General features: G+C 34.4%; 1 protein-coding gene across 7 annotated transcripts in view; it reads right to left on the bottom strand.

Moving 5' to 3' along the window:
• The window catches only part of IP3K1 (inositol-trisphosphate 3-kinase-like protein), a 180973-nt gene that overhangs the window by 46938 nt on the left and 109146 nt on the right, over window positions 1–24889 (bottom strand). The window contains exon 1 of one of the 7 annotated variants that reach the window (XM_074127027.1): window positions 4909–4944. The exons of the other annotated variants lie outside the window; for them this stretch is intronic. Coding sequence (XP_073983128.1) covers window positions 4909–4929 — 21 coding nt within the window. The 5' untranslated portion in view covers window positions 4930–4944. Of the gene's footprint in view, window positions 1–4908; window positions 4945–24889 lie in introns of those variants that run through there. 7 annotated transcript variants of the gene reach the window in all.

The following is a 24889-nucleotide window of genomic DNA, read 5'->3' as shown; positions in this document are numbered from 1 at the left end:
ATTTTGTATTAAAATAAACCTATTTGTTCTTGCAAGACAGTCTTAGAGGTAATCTTAGGATTTAAATAAAAAAATCCTAAGCAGCGTATTTGGGATGAAACTTATTTCTAAGGATGCTTTACATTCAACTACCAAATTAGGTGTCGTGAACGGAGGCGACTAGCAAACATACTTTACTATAAATTCCTCATATTAACACATTAAATAAAATGCAAGGCCTAGACTAGTACCGCAATACATCTTAGCTTTGCGGGTCTAGCTTATAACCGCCTAACACACTTTACTACAAAATTCCTCATATTAACACATTAAATAAAATGCAAGGCCTAGACTAGTACCGCAATACATCTTAGCTTTGCGAGTCTAGCTTATAACCGCCTAACACACTTTACTACAAAATTCCTCATATGAACACATTAAATAAAATGCAAGGCCTAGACTAGTACCGCAATACATCTTAGCTTTGCGGGTCTAGCTTATAACCGCCTAACACACTATACTACAAAATTCCTCATATTAACACATTAAATAAAATGCAAGGCCTAGACTAGTACCACAATACATCTTAGCTTTGCGGGTCTAGCCTATCATCGCCTAACATACTTTACTATAAATTCCTCATATTAACCATTAAATAAAATGCAAGGCCTAGACTAGTACCACAATACATCTTAGCTTTGCGGGTCTAGCCTATAACCGCTCGACTATCTTGGCGCCTTAATATGAACGTAGTTCATAGAACTGTTGAGATAATGAATTCATTTTCCCCACTTATTACGAAAAGTATTTTTCAAAACAAATATACAAATAGTTAAATAGAAAAATAGAAATCTAAAAGAGCATGATGAAATCTAGTCTGAGTGCATAATACAATGTCTACATTACAGTGGCGAGTGTTGTTTACATCTTATCATTAAGAGTAATCATTGAAAGGCTAATTTTTTCTGGTCGACCTTATCGTCGTAATATGGTTTTGACGTCACTTTATTTATTATATCTTTATTTTTTAATTTTAAAGCGTATCAACTTAAGGCCATTAGCGTCTGGAGCTTTTTTCAGTGTTCACTCGTTGTAGACAAACTCCCACTCCTCCCAATTACGCTAAAACGAATCGCAATTTTAAAAAAATCGTAACAGCAATAGGAAAATCCTATGTTGCCAATAGGAAGTTGTAAATTAAACAGAGCATAAATAAAAAAGCGGAAATACCGATTTTCTTAGTAAATGTACATATTTTTAGTGATTGTTTTTTTGGCGTGAAAAAGTTTATAGAAAATTTTATTACGTATATTATGATAAGAGGCAGCCATATTGTGGTTAATTTTTACAACTACAATTATTTATCTATTTTTAGTTTATATTAGTGCTACTTAACGGTGGAAGTTAGTAATTATTCCATATTATTATTAATAAACTTTCTTGCCTAAACTCATTTATTCTATAATAACGAATTTACGTCACACTGAAAGCTGCTGAAGGATTTATGACTTGCAGGTAAAGTGAGTATTTACTTAATTTATTTTTAATTATTCTTTATTCCAATAAATTTAATTATTAATTAAATAATAACCTCCAAAAAGATAACCTTTATGGGAATTAATGAACGTCAGTCGAAAAAGAAATAAGATAAAACTCATAAAAAAATAAAATAAACAAAAAAAAAATTGAACAGAATGAGATATTTCATTCGACGTCAGAATTGATCTTCGAAGAAAATAGTCCTAAGATTGATTAGAGTCGATGACGACCTTTAGCTGTCTGTCTGCCACTTCTACAATTCAACAGATGTTAATCATATGGACAAGGATGTTACAGTATGTATTCATTCTAATGTATTTTTAGAAGTAAGTTTGTATTTTATCAGTGTATTGAAAGCTAATTCATTATTGAACGAATCCAGGAACTGATGATTGGAAAAAGAGTATCTTCTTGTATTTCTATATTTTCTAAAAGAGGAAAATTCCTCTATTATAAACTTTTCTAAAATTAAAGTTTTTAAGGGCGGAAAAAAAATTGCAAGCAGATGCACGATTATTTTAGAAATAAAATTCATTAGAGAAAGTTATTGCGATTGGGCAGATTTCCCGTTTGAACCGGAAGTAAACGATGGGAGGCCTCCTAACAGAAAATCGTGAAAAATAAAAAAAAAATGTACATATTTCTATTACGTGCTGCTTCTAGGTAAATGCAAACATCATCAAATTTTATTCAATTATTTCTTTTTAAAAATTATATTTATTAAAATCAATAAACTCTGCGTTGCAAAAACTGATGACACTTATTAACATGGATATGATCCCTCTATTTTAAAGAAAATTTGGAAGTTATATATATAGAGGCGCCACGATAGCCGAGCGGTTATAGGCTAGACCCCCAAAGCTAAGATGTATTGCGGCACTAGTCTAGGCCTTGCATTTTATTTAATGTGTTAATATGAGGAATTTACTGTAAAGTATATTAGGCGGTTATAGGCTAGACCCGCAAACCTAAGATGTATTGCGGTACTAGTCTAGGCCTTGCATTTTATTTAATGTGTTAATATGAGAAATTTATAGTAAAGTATGTTTGCTAGTCGCCTCCGTCCACGACATCTAATTGGTAGTTGGACGTAAAGCCCGCCTGAAAAAATAGGCAATTACTTTACGTTCCTTTTCTATACATATTATTTATATATAAAGAGAAAAGAATGGTCATAGTTGGGTGTTTTCACCCGTTGCGCTTTATCTTGCAGTACTTGTCGATTAACCATTTTACATGTATCCTACCGGATGGTTGTATAAAGTACTCAGAATTACTATTAAACGAATTTCCGGAAACAGTTTAAATTAAAACGTAGGTGAAAATCGACAAAATCTTAAAAATAAAATAAAAAAAGTATTTTCTGACACTTCCGGTCATCAAATTTCGAATTCAAGTGACGTCATAACCGATATTTCTGGTCGAAACGCAAGTAGAGAATCTGTACCATTATAGTAATCTTCTCTTACTGCAGTAAAATAAGAAAAAAAGTAAAGATGAATGAACAGACAAGAATTTGAATGAAAATTCTATTTAAGTCCCATCCATTAATAAAATTCGATATTAATCACAACTAATTAATGGTTCGTATGCAAGTTTTGAATGAAATCCAACATTAATATAAAAACGTTGATCCATTAATAATAAAACTATAATATCCATTGAATAAAACATAAATATTAATTTAATGAAAGAACTACTCTTTACCTTCAAATAAAAATTATCAATAAAGAAAAATGGGAATAAAAAAACTATAGATAGTGGGCAACGTTAATGCCATTAAAACCATTCTAAACGTTTATATAGAAGGTAAATATTATTAATGAATTAGAAGGAGAGGGCTGATATGCATTCTTTCAGGTTATTAAGAGGAATTTTTTTAACTTACAGCGTTACAGAGATAATATTGATAAATACAATAACTATTCTAGACCAATTAAATCAAGAGGAATGTTAGGCATGATGAATGAATGATTAGTATTACGTCATCTGTGGAGGAGCTGTGATTAGTCGAACCTGGTACAATAACCCGCGATAACACCCCAATCTGATGTAGTGTAGTAAAGTTAGGCATATTTTCTTCAGACAATTCCGCAACTAAAGGTGTTGAGGACAGATATACTTTACTATAAATTCCTCATATTAACCCGTTAAATAAAATGCAAGGCCTAGACTAGTACCGCAATACATCTTAGCTATGCGGGTCTAGCCTATAACCGCCTAACTTACTTTACTATAAATTCCTCATATTAACAAATTAAATAAAATGCAAGGCCTAGACTAGTACCGCAATACATCTTAGCTTTGCGGGTCTAGCCTATAACCGCTCGGCTATCGTTACGCCTACTTAGTAGTGGATTAGACTAAGTGGCACGCCAAGGAAGTCAAGTTTCTAAATCCGTTAAACCGGAATTTCGCTTTAATACTAAGTGCCAAGGCACTCTGGTATGCCAATTTTTAAGTGAAAGATGATGTGCCATGATTTTTTTTTTAAAGGCGCGTCAACGATTGACGTCATCGGCATCCGGAGCTTTGTTCAGACCAGTGCAATCTGTGTACTGTTCTCTCGTTACAGACAATACTGTCCATCACTGAAACTGGATTTAAACTAGTAACAATCTGAGTTTCTTTTATTTTTTGGTGATAGTCTTTTGCAGAATATCTTGGTTTATGGTATTCTGGGATTGGTGATCCCAGAATGTAGGATGGATCCCACTACTCTAGCCAGATCTTCCCTAGAAGAACCTGGGTGAGTGCTTTCATCACCAGGGGGGGGATGCTTTACAATGCATGGACACAGAAGGTCTAGTTTGTTGGCAATACAGCACACCTTGTTAAAAAAAGAGAAAAAAATTGTCAAAGTTGGGTGTTTTTCAACGTTACGCTTTTTCGTGCAGTTTTTGACGATCAACCCTTATACAACTGTCCTACCGGACAGTTTTAATAAATAAAAAAAAAAAATCGTGAAACCCGTGAATGGGGGGGGGGGGAATTCCGAAGAACAAGTGCAACCACTCTACTTTTAATAAAACAAAATGGAATTCCATTTCAGGGTGAGTGACGTCAAGCTTACGCCAAAAATATCTTCTTTTTTTCTTAAAGTGAAGCAATTGAACGTGAACAATATTGAAGGCTAAGTAATTCTCTTTTTTTTCAAATTTCAAGTTTCGAAAAAAAAATTTAGTTACGTTAATTGCTGTTAGATAATGTTAGTGTTTAAGATTTTTGAAGGGCCCCTTGAGAACTGTAATTGACCTCCAAGCTGTACTTGCCTGCCCCGAAAAGGGGAACTTAAATAAGATTTTCGAAACTCTGATTCAAACTCGCTCCCGCCCCAACAATCATCTATTTTATTCATAACAATGGAAATAAAAAATAAAAGTTACGTACGTAAATCACTATCAACTCCATTCTAGTCGCAGTTATTGTTGAAGCAATGGAAAAGTAATCTATCTGATACGATGTCCTCAGCACTCAGAACAAGAACTAACGGCCTTCTGAACATGAATTGAAAACAAAATGGAAGAATATAGCTGTCCAGTCTTAATTAATACCAGACGACTATCATTAATTAATCATGTTCTTTCTCAATAACAAAGATTACTGCAATTAATTAATGGAACAATGTGAGCTGGGCATAGCGTGTCAGGGCATTAATTGAAGTGTGAGGCGGCGGGCGGAGCCTGGGCAGCCAAGATGCTTCTACAACTACCATCCGCTAGCAATTGTTTAGCGGTTAACGTAAATATTGAGGCGCTTATGTCGCGTGAGATTCGAACTATCTCGTGAGCGCCTTGACTTGAATTAGTCCGCCAAAATGGGACACAGTTTAAACACGCGAACACATATCCCTCTAAACTAACAATTAATTTTAATTTGATTACTGTTAATTAAGTTTTAAGAAAAAAGTGTGTAGCAAACAAACATACGATTTTTATTTTCTCTTTTAACGCGATTACATTAAGTATTCAGGCAGGCTTTACGTCCAACTACCAAACAACTAGCAAACATACTTTACTATAAATTCCTCATATTAACACATTAAATAAAATGCAAGGCCTAGACTAGTACCGCAATACATCTTAGCATTGCGGGTCTAGCCTCTAACCGCTCGGCTATCGTGGCGCTTATACATTAAATACATAAAATACTTTTTGGTGCAATCGTCCAAAACTAGAAAATTTATAATAAAATTTACAGTAAAATTCGGAATTTTACTTAAACATTGTATTTTTATTACTACTGAACAAGGTACAAAGGTACATTAGAGGGACGCTTAACCCAAACTCTCCCTAAAAATTGCTTTAAGCATTTTCAAGGGCAAATTTTTGAAATGAACCTTATAAATCTACAGGTGCCTAATCAGCATTCGAAGTTTAAAAAATCAACTACCCCAACCAAAATCAATAAATTAAAGATATATGTAGAAAGAGATTGAGAATCGTAGTTTAATTATAGTTTTGAAAGAGATTATGCTTGGATTATTGAATACGAAGAATTTTAAGTGCGATCAGCTAATTGCTCAAACCTAGCAGCATACGCGGATTGACGAATGTCCTCTTCTTGGAGAATCTGGGAGCAAACAAAGTGTTGGAACTATCATCCACACGAGGAAATCCCTAAACGATCTCCTCGTGGCATTAAAGAAAAACCTCCCTTACTTTATTACATCCTGATTTTAATAATTAGCATACCATACTTTATTACAATCTCCATCAATAAATAAAAAGGATTTAAAAGTGAGAAAAATTAGAGAGTTCGGTATGAAAAAACGTTTAGTCTCAAATAGCTCTCTAATTTGCCAGTCTGCAAATAAAAGCGAGTAACGCAGTAAAGTGACGTGTTATCAATTAGCGCCATTCCATTTAATATTCTTTAGTTGCAAAAAAAAAAAGTTGAACTAAGCTATATCGTGCCACGTTCACGTCATAACATGAGCCTAGCCTTAAAACTATTATCACGAAGTAAGCAGCATGATAAGAAATAAAAGCCAACCGCCAATTTTACTGGAATTTAAATACAGAAATTTACATTTCTAACAAGCATCACTCAATCAAAATTATGCCAAAAAAACAATTATTACAAGGTCGCATCATCATCATCATCATTTCATGGAGAAAAAATCTAAGAACGTTTGCATCCAGGAATTTCCAATACAAAAGTGAAACTACCAACTGGTACCAGGCGATTCCTGTACACGAGCGCAAAAATTTGCTGATGTAATAACAGACAAACTTGCTCAGATGCTGCTTCGTTTGCATTAAAAAAATCTTGTTTAAATTAAAAAAAAAACTGATACTCTCCTAATACCGAACGGTTATAGGCTAGACCCGCAAAGCTAAGATGTATTGCGGTACTAGTCTAGGCCTTGCATTTTATTTAATGGTTAATATGAGAAATTTTGTAGTAATGTATGTTAGGCGGTTATAGGCTAGACCCGCAAAGCTAAGATGTATTGCGGTACTAGTCTAGGCCTTGCATTTTATTTAATGGTTAATATGAGAAATTTTGTAGTAAAGTATGTTAGGCGGTTATAGGCTAGACCCGCAAAGCTAAGATGTATTGCGGTACTAGTCTAGGCCTTGCATTTTATTTAATGGTTAATATGAGAAATTTTGTAGTAAAGTATGTTAGGCGGTTATAGGCTAGACCCGCAAAGCTAAGATGTATTGCGGTACTAGTCTAGGCCTTGCATTTTATTTAATGGTTAATATAAGAAATTTACAGTAAAGTATGTTAGGCGGTTATAGGCTAGACCCGCAAAGCTAAGATGTATTGCGGTACTAGTCTAAGCCTTGCATTTTATTTAATGTGTTAATATGAGGAATTTATAGTAAAGTATGTTTGCTAGTCGCCTCCGTCCGTGTCACCTAATTTGGTAGTTGGACGTAAAGCCCGCCTGAAAAAATAGGCATTACTTAATGAAATTCTCTTGATGAAATCAAGAATTTGAGGAAAAAAGGAAGTTGAACAAAATTTATTCATTTAAATTCATTTTCTTCAAAAAGTGGATCATTAATTCCATAATTAGTTCCTACTAGTACAGGTAGTGGAGCCGTACATTGCACTAATGTAAACACTTTAGAAGCAAGCTTAAACTCACATTTCCTCAGAAGTCTTGAAGAAGCACTTTCCTCGGAAATATATTGAAATGACCGTAACAGCATATTAAGCACATAAGCTTAAAAAAAAAAGCAAAGAATCACTGAAGCCGTTTTCAAGAGAATTCCAAAAAACTGAGAAAAATGCTTCTGCATTAAAATGGCACTTTACGGTTGGCTGGCTTCTGCATTAAAATGGCACTTTACGGTTGGCTGGCTTCTGCATTAAAATGGCACTTTACGGTTGGCTGGCTTCTGCATTAAAATGGCACTTTACGGTTGGCTGATTTTAAACAAAAGCTTTCTTTTCAACTTTATTGTAATGGCAACCAATTCAAATATTAAATTTTTGAACTTTTTCCAATTAAGAGTTATGTTAGCTTGGTAGATTCTCATACAAACCAACCTCTAGAACCCACTGTTTGCACTTCAGGAGATCTCAAGAAGGGTGTTTGCATTAAAATGGATAAACTAGGAAATAATACCCGCAAAATTCCCGTAGGCACTTCTTCTTAAAAGAGGTTAATACTAAATTAGATATTGATAAATATTTTCAATTTTCAAATTGATAAAACAAATAATATTAATGAACAGTCATGGCAAACATTATCCACAATTGATTTGACGATAATCAGCTTACACTCTAAGAACGTTGATCATTATATTATTTCTATTATCTACCTATTACTCAGGTGTACTCAGGAGGCCAAAATTCCCCAGTATTAACCTAAATTACTAGACGAGCGATGACGTCATTTAAATAAACCACAACATGAAATTGAATAAAAAAAAAAAATAGGTTTTTGATTGGTGTCAAGTGAAATGGAAAACCAATAATTTGGTTGGTTTTGGCTACCAGATAAATGACTGGCTGAATCATAATTCTGCGGGCTAAGACTCCATTAATTTAGTAATTCCATTAGTAGATTGGCTGACCTTTCAAGGACATTTCCTGCTTAGAATACTCATACGACTTTTTTAGCCAGTTAGCCTGCAGGAGCTATACCAATATTGACAGTTTGTAACTTATACTAAAACGCGATCCAGAAATGTAGAGAAATAAACCAGCTCTCCCCCCCCCCCCAAAAAAAAGAAATGCCCTAAAATGAACCCTATTCATGAAAAATGTCTTAGATTTTATTTAATGGTTAATATGAGGAATTTATAGTAAACTATGTTAGACGGTTATAGGCTAGACCCGCAATGCTATGATGTATTGCGGTACTAGTCTATGCCTTGCATTCTATTTAATGTGTTAATATGAGGAATTTACAGTAAAGTATGTTAGGCGGACCCGCAAAGCTAAGATGTATTGCGGTACTAGTCTAGGCGTTGCATTTTATTTAATGTGTTAATATGAGGAATTTATAGTAAATGTTTCCTAGTCGCCTCCGTCCGCCTAATTTCAGACCTAATTTGTATTGGACGTAAAGCCTGCCTGAAAAAATAGGCAATTACTTTACTTTTATACGTTGTAGATCTAAATACAACCAGATACTTTCGGCTTACGAGGTTTTGTTCATTCAGTTTCCATTCTGTTGCTGCCACGGAAAATCTATTCTTTACACTCTTTCTTGTCGTATTTTCTTCACTCATAGACAAAATCCTCGAAGAACATTTGCTAAGAATCTTTTTTGGGGAGGCGGGAAAGTTACTTTTTTTCGACCAGTTGTTAAAAATTAATTAACTTTGTAAGTGATTATGAAATTGATAATTAAAACAAACGGTTAAAATTGTCGCCGAACATGAATAACAAGTACCATACTTGAAATTGAAATGTATTTATCTGATTATTATTGAGGTTTGTTTGTTTGATGTTCTTTTTTTTTTGGTTAAATAATTTAAATATACCATAATTTTACGTCAGTTATGGTGGGGACCACAGATGTGGAGGTATTGGCTGAGACCACATATTTATTGATTTCAAACTGTAATCTGCAATAATGCAGTTGATAGTGCACTTCCACATCTCACATTATATTCAACAATTTATCTGATTGGTTGAAATCTACGTAATAGTGCTGCTATCTCATTGGCTGTCAAGGAATGTTCGAGTTAAATGTAAATTAGTATATAGATATGACATTGTCTGAACAAAATTACGAAAATTATCCACGTAAAACTAACATCTCATATCAGTTTGATAAGATATGATAATTTTTAATTACGTAGAAAATAATAGATTGTTACGGTATTACCATCATCTGATATTAGCATAAGTTTTGACGCTTTGGTTTCTTTTAAATCACTGGTAGAGAGGGTGTATGGTATGAAGACTAAGTCGACTTTATTTTAACGTTATTTAAGTAATTGCTTGTTTTTTTTTTGTTAAAGTTGGAATTTGTACTAAAAAGGGGGTTTTGTTTTCCTCATTCTTTGCTTTCTCTTTGCAAAAAGCTCCGTAGATTAATCCCCTGGGAAGGAATCGATGGTTTCTTTTATCCAAAAAAAAAAAAAAAAATCTTTTAAAATCATATACCAACGAAAATAATCGATGACACACCATCCAACGATTCGGTGAAATTATAGTGACATTACGCACAATGGTTCCACGGTTAGCCTGGGAAATTATTATAAAAACAATGGCAGGACTTTTGCGGAGATGAAATATGGAAATAACATAAGTACAGAAACCGACACATAAGAACTGCCGGCACAACTGGCAGCCATTCTGTGCGTCTGGAATATTAATGAGACTGGAATTATACGAGAACACACGTAGGTACGCAGAAGACAACAAACAGGAGAACAAAGAAGCTTCGAGGGTGGTCTTGCCGTTGTAGACCGCACGCTACACTTCCGGTGACCAACACGAACTGAAGAACAAAATCCCCCCCCACCATTCTGTTTTGGTTATTGTTAAAAAGAAAAAAAAAACAACAGTGACGCTGAACAACTGAATAAACCACAGGCTTCATCTGCAGCAGAGTAAGGGGGTAAAGGGGAATAGAAAAGGCTTTCCCAGGGGTGTTCTGCGGGTATACAGTTTCCTGGATGTGGGAACCTTTGCCATCAAACAATGCTTTTTACCTGGCCCCGGTTTATGGAAACCACAACAGCTCAAATAGTTTAAATTGAAACTTTAAAAGTTCAGCGAAATTTAATGTTAGAGTTTGCCAATCAACTTCTTGTTACTGCAGTAAGAGATAGTCATGTGAGTGTTCAGAATAGAGTTTTTTTCTACTTCAGTTCAATATGAGAAAAAGGAAGTACTGCAATCGTGTTGAAATTTCGGTTTCAATTTTTCTCAAGTAAGGTCCCCTTGAGTCCAAAAAAAAAAAAACTGAGGCTTTGTCATGGACCCGGCCGTGTGTTGTACGTGAATACGTTTACATAACGGGTTATATTTTTTATATAAAATATTTTTATTTATGTATTTAGGATGAAATCAAGGAAACAAATCGACGATCGAACACAATCTATGCCTATACAGTCCGTTGCCGATGTAGAAGCGATTTCATCATCCACTTGCATAATTTCAACCGCCCCAGCTGCAGATGTACTGGACACCGTCGTTAATCCGCTAGGCCGCATTCATTCTTTTACGTACCCGACGGCACAGCTTGACTCGGTCATATGGTGTTTTATTATTACCATTCGATTGTTCTTTAGAAGCCCTTTCCAACCGTATACGGGATCTCTGTATTTGGTTTTGGCTTTTCGACGCGTGCAGGCCTTCATTATATATTTTTGATATTTTTTTATTCTAACACCTTATTATATTCACTGTCGACTATTTTACAATAATGTATTATACGCAATCGATAGATTGTGACGACAGCTGACGATTTAAACTTAAACGAATATCGTGCTTCTCCGAGTCAAAAGTTATACTAATTGCAAATCTCGATACGCAGCAAAATGATCTCAAAATGGCGGCGCTTCCCCCCCTGCACCGCGTGCGATGCGTCACAGTCCTCGCTTATCGCGTAATGAATTCTTTGATCCTTTAGCCATCCAGTAGTCTAGTTTAATTTTGGATGTAGACGATAGATTCGAAACGATAATGCCAAACTGTATCCCCCGATTTTGTTATCATTAGGTTTTTTGGATGCCTCCATATGATAGCAAATTTAAAGACGTATTAACGTCAAAAAAAACTTGCCCCTGCCACACCGTGATAGTCACCGAAAATTTTAAATTGGTCATTGTATGCCTCAAAGAAAATGGTACCCTTAAAGAGAGTATGTATAATATTGAATTTAACTACTTTTCAATAGTGGAAAATTATGTTTTAATGAAAACTTAACTACGATATTTCTTACGCAAACTGGGGAAAAATGGTGTGGTATGAGTGTTACACCCGACAAAGCCTACGTATTCAATACAATAGGCGCCCAATAAAATTCCCGTAATTAGATAACAGGAATCAGAAATAGAATTAAATAGATAATAATTATCATGAGTAGAAAATCGATAGAGATGATTCATTAAACAGAAATTGTTTTCAATCAATAGAAAATAATAATGAACGTAACTAATGTCGGAAATACCAACTTAAACTACCAGCTGATCTGATGTAAGATTTAATAACCTGACGAGATAGTTTTTTCCATCGCTTGTATAGTGTTATCCACCCAAATCGAGGTGGATATGCCTCACCCACCATACTCGCCAGATATCGCACCCTCGGAATTCCATTTACTCCGGTCCCTAATTTTCTTAGTGGCAAGAAATTTGCAAAAATCTAGGATGATTTCCAAAATGCCATCTCGAGATAATTTTCCTCAAAAAGCAATCGATTTTTATCGGTCCGGGATTGAAAATTTGCCCACTAGATGGCAAAAGGTTGTTGATAACGAGGGTGATTATATTATTGATTAAAAATAAGGACTTATTAAAAATTTATTCGTTTGAATTTAATGTAAGAAATCGACATTACTTTCCGGGCCCCCCTATTATTTTAAAATATTATTTAAATTATTGGGGCGCCACGGTAGCCGAGCGGTTTGAGGCGAGTCCTGCGAAGCTAATATGTATTGTGGTACTGGGTTCGATTCCCGGTCTTTAGGCCTTGGATTTTATTTAATGGTTAATAAAAGAAATTTACAGTAAAGTATGTTAGGCGGTTATAGGCTAGACCCGCAAAGCTAAGATGTATTGCGGTACTAGTCTAGGCCTTGCATTTCATTTAATGTGTTAATATGAGGAATTGATAGTAAAGTATGTTAGGGGTTATAGGCTAGACCCGCAAAGCTAAGATGTATTGCGGTACTAGTCTAGGCCTTGCATTTTATTTAATGGTTAATATGAGAAATTTATAGTAAAGTATGTTGTATGTATGTTACGCCTCCGTCCACGACACCTAATTTGGTAGTAACTAAGCCCCGCCTGAAAAAATAGGCTTTTTACTTTACTTATTTAAATTATTTGTATTTTTCGTTCACACAGTTATCGAACTTAAGTTATCGGATCGCTCATTGAAAGCGATGCGACAGACAAAAACATAAGCGCCACATTTTGTACAAAAAAAAATCGTACTTAAAGGATACATCAAACATTGTATTTCCGGTATAAGCGCTAAATCTAATTTTTGAACAATTGCAATACTTTACCATTGAAGAGAATAAAAAAGTTAATAACTTTTATGAAAGAAAGAATAAAAAACAAATGGTTGCCCGTCATTAAATGCCTTTTTTTTAAAAAACAAACAAAATAATTACGAAAAATTGTAAAAAGATACTTACGTAAGCAACTACAATAAATTGAACACGATAACTGTTACTAACGAACAGAGGGGGCTAAAACAAAAGACCACACACTAAATGAAAAGTAAAGAAAAACATGTTACAATAAACTGACGAAATTTATCGAGATGCAATGACGTTAAATGCACGTCGAACATTATCGATAATAATAAATACAATTAGTAACAAAAAAAAGTGATAAACAAAAAAGAGGTAAATCCCTATTTTTATTACTTCCGGTGTAAAATTTTTTTCTCACAGCTAACGAGCGAGCACTCATGAGGGCGTTAAAGGTAAATGTTACTGATAAGACTACCACAACTTAACAATGGCAACTTATCAGCAAACGTCTAGAATTGTACATGTTATACCATATTGAACAATGAGTAGAGAAGTTAATTGATGAATTTTCCCAGAACATTGTGATATCAATTGTTTCGAAATTAGATCCTTAATTACCGTGTTAAGTAACCAACAGAATCCATTCCTTTTTATCCATAATAATTAAACATAAAAATTCTGATTGATTTTCCTGAATTTCCCCAAAAAAATAATAAGGAAAAACTGCTTAATCAAAACTTTAGAAGGAAGAATGAACATTATTTCTGAGTAATCTTCAAACGCATAAATTAATTATTAGAATGTTATGTATGACGCAGAATTTGTTACTGGATTTTAACAGACTTTTGTTTACGTAAACAAGATAAGACCTTCCCTTGTTCCAGGTAAATAGTGCCGTAGCTTCTCTTGGTGCACCCGAAATAGTTATAGAAATAGTTATTTATTTAACAAGTGTGGAAAGTAGTACCTTTTCCTCACACGAGGCAGGGTTTGCACGCACGGGCAAGCGAAGCGAGGCGAGTGCAAGTGCAAATTGCCGAGTGTGAGGAAAATACTTTACACTCGAGTTAAATATTATATTTTTTCTGCAACCATTAGGGTTATTAACTAAAAAAAAAAACTAAACAGGAATCACTAGAATCCATTTCAAATTTCTATAAGGTAACACTATAACCTTTTTAACTGTTATAATTAAAAATATCTAATTATTTATTAAAATATTATTTTTATTTCTATATTCCTTTCAATTTTTATTTTATTTTTTAATATTCGTTTTTTAATTATTTAGCTACGTTAAATAAGCTTATTAAAGTTTTACAGAAAATATTTAATAACAAAACTTCTTATATCAAGGAAGCACAATAAAGTTTTTTCACTCACTAGTGCGGAGAGTGACACTGATGGGAATTTTTCCCCACTAGTGTGGGAAGTTGGGCATTACACAGCTGATTTTAATTGAGTAATGAGAACATTCCTACATGGTTGCAGAAAAAAGAGTTTTTCTTAATCTTTTATAACTATCTGGATTTTAGAAATAAGTACAACTTTTAATAAGCAAATAAATCTACTAAAAATGGAACCTAAACATTGGAAGAATCGCCCTGAAAGCTGTGCTTTCCCAACCTTTTACTGGTCCATGGCACATTAGTCAACAGTAAACGGCACACATGGAACTGAAATGCTCCCATTTCTTTTTAAAATGACGTATACTTCCGGTGACCATTCGTACTGTTTTTAGCAGGACAGTACTGTTTTTTAAGACGCTGTCCTTTTTTTTTTTTCTTTTTTTTAAGCATAAATATCCTGTTTTTTTATTTATTTGTCCTGTTTTTCAATGAATTTAAATTATACTCAAATTTAATTTTTGAATGTAAAAATATAGTATAAATGTATAATAATTAAGTTCGCAAATAATCGTTTAGTAAAAAATTTTCTGTGTACATTAACTTTGGACGAACCTTTAGCGTAAAACGCAACCTGTTTTACCGATAGAGTAGACTAGTCGACTAGTGTAAACATCGATCGCTAAACGTCATGTAAAAACTAATAACTAAACTAACCTATACCATATTATATGGCCATTGTTTTGTAATAACCGATCTCGTGTTATTAAACGTATTAATCTTTCTATAGGTTATTTTGCTCCTTGTCCTGTTTTTTTGATACAAAAATAATGGTCACCGTACGTATACTGCTCTCAGCTAGTGCTGTACAATAACAACACTATTACAATCCTACAAAAATACCAATTTTTCGTGGCAGGCTGTAACATTAATAACAAACCCAATCATTACCGTTCTCTGTCAATACAATTAACTACATCGTATACAGTAGCAATGAATCTTCAAGACAAAGAAATTCTTTATTTTAATGCCCCATTATTGATGCCATCAAGAAGTGCCTGTAATTCATCCCTAACTAAAAGAAAGTGATTAAAAGCCCCTCTAAATGAGATTAAAGTTACCAAAAACCAAACAGTTCAATAAAGAAGAACGAAGAAAGCTATGTGACATATTTTACTAATTCTCCATCTTGAATCCTCTTGAAGCAAGCTAACTCCAGGTCTTCCAGTGGTCAAGCTAGATAATGACTGAACTGCATTGCTTTAATTTTTTTATATTTGACTAGCCTAGTTTTGTGTTAATATTCGTTGTTAATTTTATAATTATCAGAGCAATTGGAAATTAGGGATAGTTCTTAATGTGTGTTAAAGAAATATAGTTTTGCTATTAACTAGGGAAGCTAACTGTTAATGATATATTTTAGCAAATTGTGGTGACATTTTGTACTAATGCATTGTGGGTAAGTACAGAGGCTAGAATCAGGTGAACGATTCCAACCCTGGAACTGATTCAAATCCAACGACTCTAAAGGTGGACTCGTTCTGCCCATCACTGTTGATATTGTTATGGGGCGTCACCACCAATCAGAACTGATGAAGTGAGGTTTGTTTTGTGTAGAAACTAACGGTATTTCCGCCTCATTTTGTGTTTTATTTTATTATAGGAATATGAGGTTATAATATTTTAACCTATAATTAGTTTTAATGCAATGCCATTATAATTTTTTTGTATTTTTTGCCACGGCACACTTCTACCGTAGCCGCGGCACATAGGTTGGGAAGCACTGCCCTAAAGGCTGTACGCCTTCACAGCCTCCTTGCACGTGCGCAGTTGTTCACTTGCAATATTGCTTGCCTAAAGAAGAATGGGTATTCAATCTGGGTCCAATATTTCTAGCTTTCGTAGATGATGGCAGGGGTTTTCTCCAAATTGCCGCCATTTTGTTTATTCATTTAAGACCCATTAACATCTTAAGGTCATGATGCCAAGTTCCTGTTTCCGTGCACTGCCGGTCTCCAGTACAGTGCACTCTCGCTACAATGAGGAGAAAAACTAAGGGCCAGTATCTTAATCTAATCCAGTGAGAAACGCTAACCACTGAACTAATCCCTTGTAATATAATATTAAATTCTTCAACCGACCGCTAGGTTACAACTATAACTATATAATATTACTAAATACTTAGTAAATATCCTTAAAAATTAGGAAGTTCGAAGAAGGAATATAACTTGGATTCTTTAGCATTTAAATGAGAGAAAAAAAAGACAGGTTTCGACAGTATTGCTCTTATTTTTAATAATTTAATAAAATCCTAATTCAATATTAAAATTATACAGCATTTATCGCGCTTTAATTATCTACCACTAGGGCCCCCACCCCTTGCTCTAATTTGCCTTACCCAAATTATCTTAAATAAGCAGCATTTCTGGTTTCCTGTGGATAATTGCAATTTATAAACCAATTTAAATTTAATTCCTTCCTGCTCTTACTTCCGATTGTGACGTCATTTGGGAACTTTTACAAACCGTTATTTGATCAAAAAAGGATAAATATAGTTTGCGACTAACCATTCCGTATTAAAAATTACGAGATATTAAATCTAAAAACATGGAAGTTTGGCAATTTGGAGAATTGATCAGCCGGAAGTCGGTAAGTATTCTGAAAATGATGTTAATTACAATAAAATTAAACGGAAGAAAGGGATTTTCTTAGCTAAGTGGTTAGCAAACAATGGATTTCCCACGCAGAAAAATCCCTGGTTCCAATAAAGCTCCAGGCCCTTAGCTATTCTCTTCCAGTTTTGTCTGTAACGAGAGAACACTTGGCAGAAGCCGAAAGTGGATTGAAAAACGCTCTGGCGACGCTCATGATCTCAGATGTTAACTTAAATGAAGAAGAAGAAAAGAACGCATTCATTATGTGCGTGAAATTCAAAATTTGAGCGGAAGTGGAAAAAATTCATTTTACTAAAAAGCATTATATATCATATGTATCATTTACTCCCATGCAAATATAGGAGGATAGTGGCATAAAGTTTATAATTACATTTTGGGACATGATCGATCGGCTTGGACACCCTCTATTGGTATTCCTGTGGAGGTTGCAGGAAGAATATTGAATAGGACTGCGACCGGTCGCTGGTGCTATGACAGAATTCGTAATTAGCACGCCTGAGAGTGAGAAAGAGATGGACTTATACATTGTGTACATGTGGTGAAGGGTGACCTTCGACATGCAAGAAGGAAATTACATCTACTTGGCCGACTATACTCCTAACAACACATGTATTATTTGTTTGTTTGTTTTTGTTTTTTTCCCCCAATTGAAGGCGCAACCACAACTGTAGTTATTTGCGCCTGGAACTTTTTTTAGTCCACTACCAGCCTCTAGACAGTGTTCTTTCGTTACAGACGCTCTCTATAAGATGCTCCTAGGAAAAGAAAATCTAAGGGCCAGCAGCTGGTTTCGAGCCCTGGGTCGTAGTGTGGGAATCCAGTACACGACAATAGTGGTAATCCCTTCCCTATTATTACGAGTATTGTGTTATATTGCATAGATTGTAACAATTGTAAGAGAGAGTCAAGCGTGTATTCCCTCAAAATACAATATATACTTTGACTTTGGCGCCACGATAGCCGAGCGGTTATAGTCTAGAACCGCAAAGCTAAGATGTATTACGGTACTAGTCTAGGCCTTAGATTTTATTTAATGTGTTAATATGAGGAATTTGTAGTAAAGTATGTTAGGCGGTTATAGGCTAGACCCGCAAAGCTAGGATGTATTGCGGTACTAGTCTAGGCCTTGCATTTTATTTAAAGGTTAATATGAGGAACTTTTAGCAAAGTATTATTTGTTAGTCACCTCTGTCCACGACACCTAATTTGGTAGTTGGACGTAAAACCCGCCTGAAATAATAGGCATTACTTTACTTTGAGTTTACGCTTGATAGAAAATTCCCCCCCCCCCCACTTGCTGCTCCAAGTAGCCGTCCAAATTCTGGAGTCCACCAAAAACGTCTTCATTTAGGAACTTCTGAGGAACAATAATGACCAAACTATGGTTTCCCCCTCCACTTCTAATCAGCCCTAGGGCGTTAAACCTTAAGCTAAAATATGTAAATTAAACAATCTCTAAAATTCTTAAATAGTTAATTAAACGAGGAAAAAATGCATTATTCAATTTACGAAATGTTTTAATTTGTAATGGTCTTGAACTTGTTTTATTAACAAGGCCTCTGCTGCAATAATCTGTCATAATCACTGCACACGTCATAATAAAGGCACAGTAATTCACAACTTTCAATTAACCCTAATTAGTAAAACTATTTGAATGGAGTGATTAGAAACGCATCTGAAGATGGATGAAACACTACTAAAAGTTTGCCAACAATGTCGGAGATTACGTAATTAAAATTTGCCAATTCTTTACACATAATAATGTATTGCGTGATGCATTTCTGAAGTACAGGGGAATGCATAAAAGTATGAAATATAGGTGGTACTTTCATTTGACTACTGTTACATAATTTAAAAATAAATTTCGGAAGTGCAACGCAATTTCCCTTTAGTTTTTACTTAAGAGGAAACAGGCACCACGATAGTCGAGAGCGGTTATAGGCTAGACCCGCAATGCTAAGATGTATTGCGGTACTAGTCTAGGCCTTGCATTTCATTTAATGTGTTAATATGAGGAATTGATAGTAAAGTATGTTAGGGGTTATAGGCTAGACCCGCAAAGCTAAGATGTATTGCGGTACTAGTCTAGGCCTTGCATTTTATTTAATGGTTAATATGAGAAATTTATAGTAAAGTATGTTGTATGTATGTTACGCCTCCGTCCACGACACCTAATTTGGTAGTAACTAAGCCCCGCCTGAAAAAATAGGCTTTTTACTTTACTTATTTAAATTATTTGTATTTTTCGTTCACACAGTTATCGAACTTAAGTTATCGGATCGCTCATTGAAAGCGATGCGACAGACAAAAACATAAGCGCCACATTTTGTACAAAAAAAAATCGTACTTAAAGGATACATCAAACATTGTATTTCCGGTATAAGCGCTAAATCTAATTTTTGAACAATTGCAATACTTTACCATTGGAGGAGAATAAAAAAGTTAATAACTTTTATGAAAGAAAGAATAAAAAACAAATGGTTGGCCGTCATTAAATGCCTTTTTTTTAAAAAACAAACAAAATAATTACGAAAAATTGTAAAAAGATACTTACGTAAGCAACTACAATAAATTGAACACGATAACTGTTACTAACGAACAGAGGGGGCTAAAACAAAAGACCACACACTAAATGAAAAGTAAAGAAAAACATGTTACAATAAACTGACGAAATTTATCGAGATGCAATGACGTTAAATGCACGTCGAACATTATCGATAATAATAAATACAATTAGTAACAAAAAAAAGTGATAAACAAAAAAGAGGTAAATCCCTATTTTTATTACTTCCGGTGTAAAATTTTTTTCTCACAGCTAACGAGCGAGCACTCATGAGGGCGTTAAAGGTAAATGTTACTGATAAGACTACCACAACTTAACAATGGCAACTTATCAGCAAACGTCTAGATTTGTACATGTTATACCATATTGAACAATGAGTAGAGAAGTTAATTGATGAATTTTCCCAGAACATTGTGATATCAATTGTTTCGAAATTAGATCCTTAATTACCGTGTTAAGTAACCAACAGAATCCATTCCTTTTTATCCATAATAATTAAACATAAAAATTCTGATTGATTTTCCTGAATTTCCCCAAAAAAATAATAAGGAAAAACTGCTTAATCAAAACTTTAGAAGGAAGAATGAACATTATTTCTGAGTAATCTTCAAACGCATAAATTAATTATTAGAATGTTATGTATGACGCAGAATTTGTTACTGGATTTTAACAGACTTTTGTTTACATAAACAAGATAAGACCTTCCCTTGTTCCAGGTAAATAGTGCCGTAGCTTCTCATGGTGCACCCGAAATAGTTATAGAAATAGTTATTTATTTAACAAGTGTGGAAAGTAGTACTTTTTCCTCACACGAGGCAGGGTTTGCACGCACGGGCAAGCGAAGCGAGGCGAGTGCAAGTGCAAATTGCCGAGTGTGAGGAAAATACTTTACACTCGAGTTAAATATTATATTTTTTCTGCAACCATTAGGGTTATTAACTAAAAAAAAAACTAAACAGGAATCACTAGAATCCATTTTAAATTTCTATAAGGTAACACTATAACCTTTTTAACTGTTATAATTAAAAATATCTAATTATTTATTAAAGTATTATTTTTATTTCTATATTCCTTTCAATTTTTATTCTATTTTTTAATATTCGTTTTTTAATTATTTAGCTACGTTAAATAAGCTTATTAAAGTTTTACAGAAAATATTTAATAACAAAACTTCTTATATCAAGGAAGCACAATAAAGTTTTTTCACTCATTAGTGAGGAAAGTGACACTAATGGGAATTTTTCCCCACTAGTGTGGGAAGTTGGGCATTACACAGCTGATTTTAATTGAGTAATGAGAACATTCCTACATGGTTGCAGAAAAAAGAGTTTTTCTTAATCTTTTATAACTATCTGGATTTTAGAAATAAGTACAACTTTTAATAAGCAAATAAATCTACTAAAAATGGAACCTAAACATTGGAAGAATCGCCCTGAAAGCTGTGCTTTCCCAACCTTTTACTGGTCCATGGCACATTAGTCAACAGTAAACGGCACACATGGAACTGAAATGCTCCCATTTCTTTTTAAAATGACGTATACTTCCGGTGACCATTCGTACTGTTTTTAGCAGGACAGTACTCTTTTTTAAGACGCTGTCCTTTTTTTTTTTCTTTTTTTTAAGCATAAATATCCTGTTTTTTTATTTATTTGTCCTGTTTTTCAATGAATTTAAATTATACTCAAATTTAATTTTTGAATGCAAAAATATAGTATAAATGTATAATAATTAAGTTCGCAAATAATCGTTTAGTAAAAAATTTTCTGTGTACATTAACTTTGGACGAACCTTTAGCGTAAAACGCAACCTGTTTTACCGATAGAGTAGACTAGTCGACTAGTGTAAACATCGATCGCTAAACGTCATGTAAAAACTAATAACTAAACTAACCTATACCATATTATATGGCCATTGTTTTGTAATAACCGATCTCGTGTTATTAAACGTATTAATCTTTCTATAGGTTATTTTGCTCCTTGTCCTGTTTTTTTGATACAAAAATAATGGTCACCGTACGTATACTGCTCTCAGCTAGTGCTGTACAATAACAACACTATTACAATCCTACAAAAATACCAATTTTTCGTGGCAGGCTGTAACATTAATAACAAACCCAATCATTACCGTTCTCTGTCAATACAATTAACTACATCGTATACAGTAGCAATGAATCTTCAAGACAAAGAAATTCTTTATTTTAATGCCCCATTATTGATGCCATCAAGAAGTGCCTGTAATTCATCCCTAACTAAAAGAAAGTGATTAAAAGCCCCTCTAAATGAGATTAAAGTTACCAAAAACCAAACAGTTCAATAAAGAAGAACGAAGAAAGCTATGTGACATATTTTACTAATTCTCCATCTTGAATCCTCTTGAAGCAAGCTAACTCCAGGTCTTCCAGTGGTCAAGCTAGATAATGACTGAACTGCATTGCTTTAATTTTTTTATATTTGACTAGCCTAGTTTTGTGTTAATATTCGTTGTTAATTTTATAATTATCAGAGCAATTGGAAATTAGGGATAGTTCTTAATGTGTGTTAAAGAAATATAGTTTTGCTATTAACTAGGGAAGCTAACTGTTAATGATATATTTTAGCAAATTGTGGTGACATTTTGTACTAATGCATTGTGGGTAAGTACAGAGGCTAGAATCAGGTGAACGATTCCAACCCTGGAACTGATTCAAATCCAACGACTCTAAAGGTGGACTCGTTCTGCCCATCACTGTTGATATTGTTATGGGGCGTCACCACCAATCAGAACTGATGAAGTGAGGTTTGTTTTGTGTAGAAACTAACGGTATTTCCGCCTCATTTTGTGTTTTATTTTATTATAGGAATATGAGGTTATAATATTTTAACCTATAATTAGTTTTAATGCAATGCCATTATAATTTTTTTGTATTTTTTGCCACGGCACACTTCTACCGTAGCCGCGGCACATAGGTTGGGAAGCACTGCCCTAAAGGCTGTACGCCTTCACAGCCTCCTTGCACGTGCGCAGTTGTTCACTTGCAATATTGCTTGCCTAAAGAAGAATGGGTATTCAATCTGGGTCCAATATTTCTAGCTTTCGTAGATGATGGCAGGGGTTTTCTCCAAATTGCCGCCATTTTGTTTATTCATTTAAGACCCATTAACATCTTAAGGTCATGATGCCAAGTTCCTGTTTCCGTGCACTGCCGGTCTCCAGTACAGTGCACTCTCGCTACAATGAGGAGAAAAACTAAGGGCCAGTATCTTAATCTAATCCAGTGAGAAACGCTAACCACTGAACTAATCCCTTGTAATATATTAAATTCTTCAACCGACCGCTAGGTTACAACTATAACTATATAATATTACTAAATACTTAGTAAATATCCTTAAAAATTAGGAAGTTCGAAGAAGGAATATAACTTGGATTCTTTAGCATTTAAATGAGAGAAAAAAAAGACAGGTTTCGACAGTATTGCTCTTATTTTTAATAATTTAATAAAATCCTAATTCAATATTAAAATTATACAGCATTTATCGCGCTTTAATTATCTACCACTAGGGCCCCCACCCCTTGCTCTAATTTGCCTTACCCAAATTATCTTAAATAAGCAGCATTTCTGGTTTCCTGTGGATAATTGCAATTTATAAACCAATTTAAATTTAATTCCTTCCTGCTCTTACTTCCGATTGTGACGTCATTTGGGAACTTTTACAAACCGTTATTTGATCAAAAAAGGATAAATATAGTTTGCGACTAACCATTCCGTATTAAAAATTACGAGATATTAAATCTAAAAACATGGAAGTTTGGCAATTTGGAGAATTGATCAGCCGGAAGTCGGTAAGTATTCTGAAAATGATGTTAATTACAATAAAATTAAACGGAAGAAAGGGATTTTCTTAGCTAAGTGGTTAGCAAACAATGGATTTCCCACGCAGAAAAATCCCTGGTTCCAATAAAGCTCCAGGCCCTTAGCTATTCTCTTCCAGTTTTGTCTGTAACGAGAGAACACTTGGCAGAAGCCGAAAGTGGACTGAAAAACGCTCTGGCGACGCTCATGATCTCAGATGTTAACTTAAATGAAGAAGAAGAAAAGAACGCATTCATTATGTGCGTGAAATTCAAAATTTGAGCGGAAGTGGAAAAAATTCATTTTACTAAAAAGCATTATATATCATATGTATCATTTACTCCCATGCAAATATAGGAGGATAGTGGCATAAAGTTTATAATTACATTTTGGGACATGATCGATCGGCTTGGACACCCTCTATTGGTATTCCTGTGGAGGTTGCAGGAAGAATATTGAATAGGACTGCGACCGGTCGCTGGTGCTATGACAGAATTCGTAATTAGCACGCCAGAGAGTGAGAAAGAGATGGACTTATACATTGTGTACATGTGGTGAAGGGTGACCTTCGACATGCAAGAAGGAAATTACATCTACTTGGCCGACTATACTCCTAACAACACATGTATTATTTGTTTGTTTGTTTTTGTTTTTTTCCCCCAATTGAAGGCGCAACCACAACTGTAGTTATTTGCGCCTGGAACTTTTTTTAGTCCACTACCAGCCTCTAGACAGTGTTCTTTCGTTACAGACGCTCTCTATAAGATGCTCCTAGGAAAAGAAAATCTAAGGGCCAGCAGCTGGTTTCGAGCCCTGGGTCGTAGTGTGGGAATCCAGTACACGACAATAGTGGTAATCCCTTTCCTATTATTACGAGTATTGTGTTATATTGCATAGATTGTAACAATTGTAAGAGAGAGTCAAGCGTGTATTCCCTCAAAATACAATATATACTTTGACTTTGGCGCCACGATAGCCGAGCGGTTATAGTCTAGAACCGCAAAGCTAAGATGTATTACGGTACTAGTCTAGGCCTTAGATTTTATTTAATGTGTTAATATGAGGAATTTGTAGTAAAGTATGTTAGGCGGTTATAGGCTAGACCCGCAAAGCTAGGATGTATTGCGGTACTAGTCTAGGCCTTGCATTTTATTTAAAGGTTAATATGAGGAACTTTTAGCAAAGTATTATTTGTTAGTCACCTCTGTCCACGACACCTAATTTGGTAGTTGGACGTAAAACCCGCCTGAAATAATAGGCATTACTTTACTTTGAGTTTACGCTTGATAGAAAATTCCCCCCCCCCACTTGCTGCTCCAAGTAACCGTCCAA

The sequence above is a fragment of the Rhodnius prolixus genome, unplaced genomic scaffold, assembly GCF_049639745.1.
Source record: "Rhodnius prolixus isolate KJV_2025 unplaced genomic scaffold, Rpr scaffold_3, whole genome shotgun sequence".
In the NCBI taxonomy this organism is placed as follows: domain Eukaryota; kingdom Metazoa; phylum Arthropoda; class Insecta; order Hemiptera; family Reduviidae; genus Rhodnius; species Rhodnius prolixus.
This window is presented reverse-complemented; position numbering and strand designations above follow the sequence as displayed.